At 41.2% G+C, this 1,781-nt stretch overlaps 1 protein-coding gene across 1 annotated transcript; it reads left to right on the top strand.

The window, feature by feature from the left end:
- The first annotated feature begins 293 nt into the window (after positions 1–293).
- LOC115291193 (ribosomal biogenesis factor-like) lies at positions 294–1,542 on the top strand. The gene is made up of 3 exons (XM_029938740.1): positions 294–409; positions 765–838; positions 1,523–1,542. Exons 1-3 carry the CDS (start codon positions 294–296, stop codon positions 1,540–1,542), a joined length of 210 nt encoding a protein of 69 aa, XP_029794600.1.
- The last annotated feature ends 239 nt before the right edge of the window (positions 1,543–1,781 follow it).

Raw genomic sequence — 1,781 nt, 5'->3', positions numbered from 1 at the left:
GAACATGCTTTGAAATGGGAAATGATACACATAAAATAAATTACAACCTTATTGTAAATACATTTGGGCAATAAAAAAAATATGCCCTAGTAAATGATGGGTTCCATCTCTGAGGTTTGGAATATTAAAACACACAGAAATGCACACAGCTATTGGAGTGATAAATAACTAAACTGCTCTCTGGTTGCTAGTTAATTTCACCCTTCATTCTCTTCATCCTTGAACTTTAAAGTCTATACAGAAAGGCAGATGGCTCGCCTGGAGCGTGAGTTGCTGCCAGGGCATGGGAGACAATGGCCAAGAAAAAACCAAGAGGGCGGAAGTCCAGGAATGTTTCCCATATAACGAACCAAAGAAACTGTAAGACTAAAAACAAAGCAAAACCAGTTGCCACTAATCTTAAGAAGACAAACATTGTTGAGCGATGAAAAAGTTAACAGAGTGAATAAAGCTTTTGGAGATATACAAAGGAACCTCCGCATTTCTCAAAAGGTCTTCTCCCCCCCCCCCAACCTCTGCAGAAACAGCTGATTCCTCAGCAATGACATGAAAATGAACCAGTTAGGGGCGCCTGGGTGGCTCAGTCACTTGGGCATCCAACTATGGCTCGCGTCATGGTCTCCAGGGTCTCACGCCTCATGGGTGTGAGTTCTGCATGGTACTGTCTGCTCTCAGAGCAAAGAACTCACTTTGGATGTTCTGTCCCCCTTTCTCTCTGCCCCTCTGCGCTCACGCACTCTCCTCTCAAAAATAAATAAACATCATCAACAACAACAAAAACAAAGCGAACCAGTTAATGTTGATGAAACGACAAGATTAATGACTCAAGTGAAATATGGTATGGATATACCAAATACAGCAAAAACGGCAATAAATTCAATAGTTTGTACAGTTTTTAAAAAATAAATAAAATCTCTATAGAAAGGATAAGGAGCTGTTTAGGCTACTGCCAAGTGAAATGAACTGTGGGGTGTCTTCACTGTAGGCAGTAGAAAAAGGATCATTATTTCTAGAAACTAAAAAAGAGACAAAGAGAAGGAAAGGAAGGAGAATGGGGGGTAGGTAAGAATGAAAATTTTCTGTTTATCTAGGGCCATTTGCCCTTCTGTGGAGTGACCCAATTTTAATTAGCTGGTTTTGACCAATTGTTGTCTCTTCATCTATAGTCAGGGGTAGGTGCAGAGTAGAAGAACTCAGCTCGCCAAACACTGTTAGTATCCTAAGGAGCTGTCCATTAGGCCTGCCCAGCAGAGACGTCTTGAGCCTCTGTAGGACTCCTGGTTGGACTTACACAGACTATCACCACTGTTCCTGACATCCAGAGAGCGAGGTTGAACTAGGAGCAGGAAAGGTTCCCTTAGGAAGAGTGGAGTTTGGGGAAGGCTGTAAAACGTAGAGGCGCAAAAAGATCAGCTAATACCGGGATGGCTGTAGGCTTTCAAAGCAAGGTTTGTGCGGTGGAATCTTCTTTCATAACTTTTTGATTCACAGTTTTAAATTTTTGTGTGATTTCCTTTCCCAGAAAAGCATAAGCTCTATTAAAGGAAAGGAGAATCCAAGTCCTCAAAAAATGTCCCTGTCAACAGTGATCTTTTAGAACTGAAAGAGGAAGGTTCTACCTGGAAGACTTCAAGTGGAAAGGAAGGAATCTCACTATTATTCTACTATTCAGAAGATTAAGCAAGAAATTGATTATTGCAATATTTTTCTTCTAAGAAATGCCCCCTCTGCTTGAAGGTGATCCCATGCAACGCTTGTATTTTCAGATGAGAGTTCGAGAT

The sequence above is a fragment of the Suricata suricatta genome, chromosome 5 (assembly GCF_006229205.1).
Source record: "Suricata suricatta isolate VVHF042 chromosome 5, meerkat_22Aug2017_6uvM2_HiC, whole genome shotgun sequence".
Lineage (NCBI taxonomy): Eukaryota > Metazoa > Chordata > Mammalia > Carnivora > Herpestidae > Suricata > Suricata suricatta.
The sequence above is the reverse complement of the archived record's forward strand: the minus strand, read 5'-3'. Positions and strand labels throughout refer to the sequence as shown.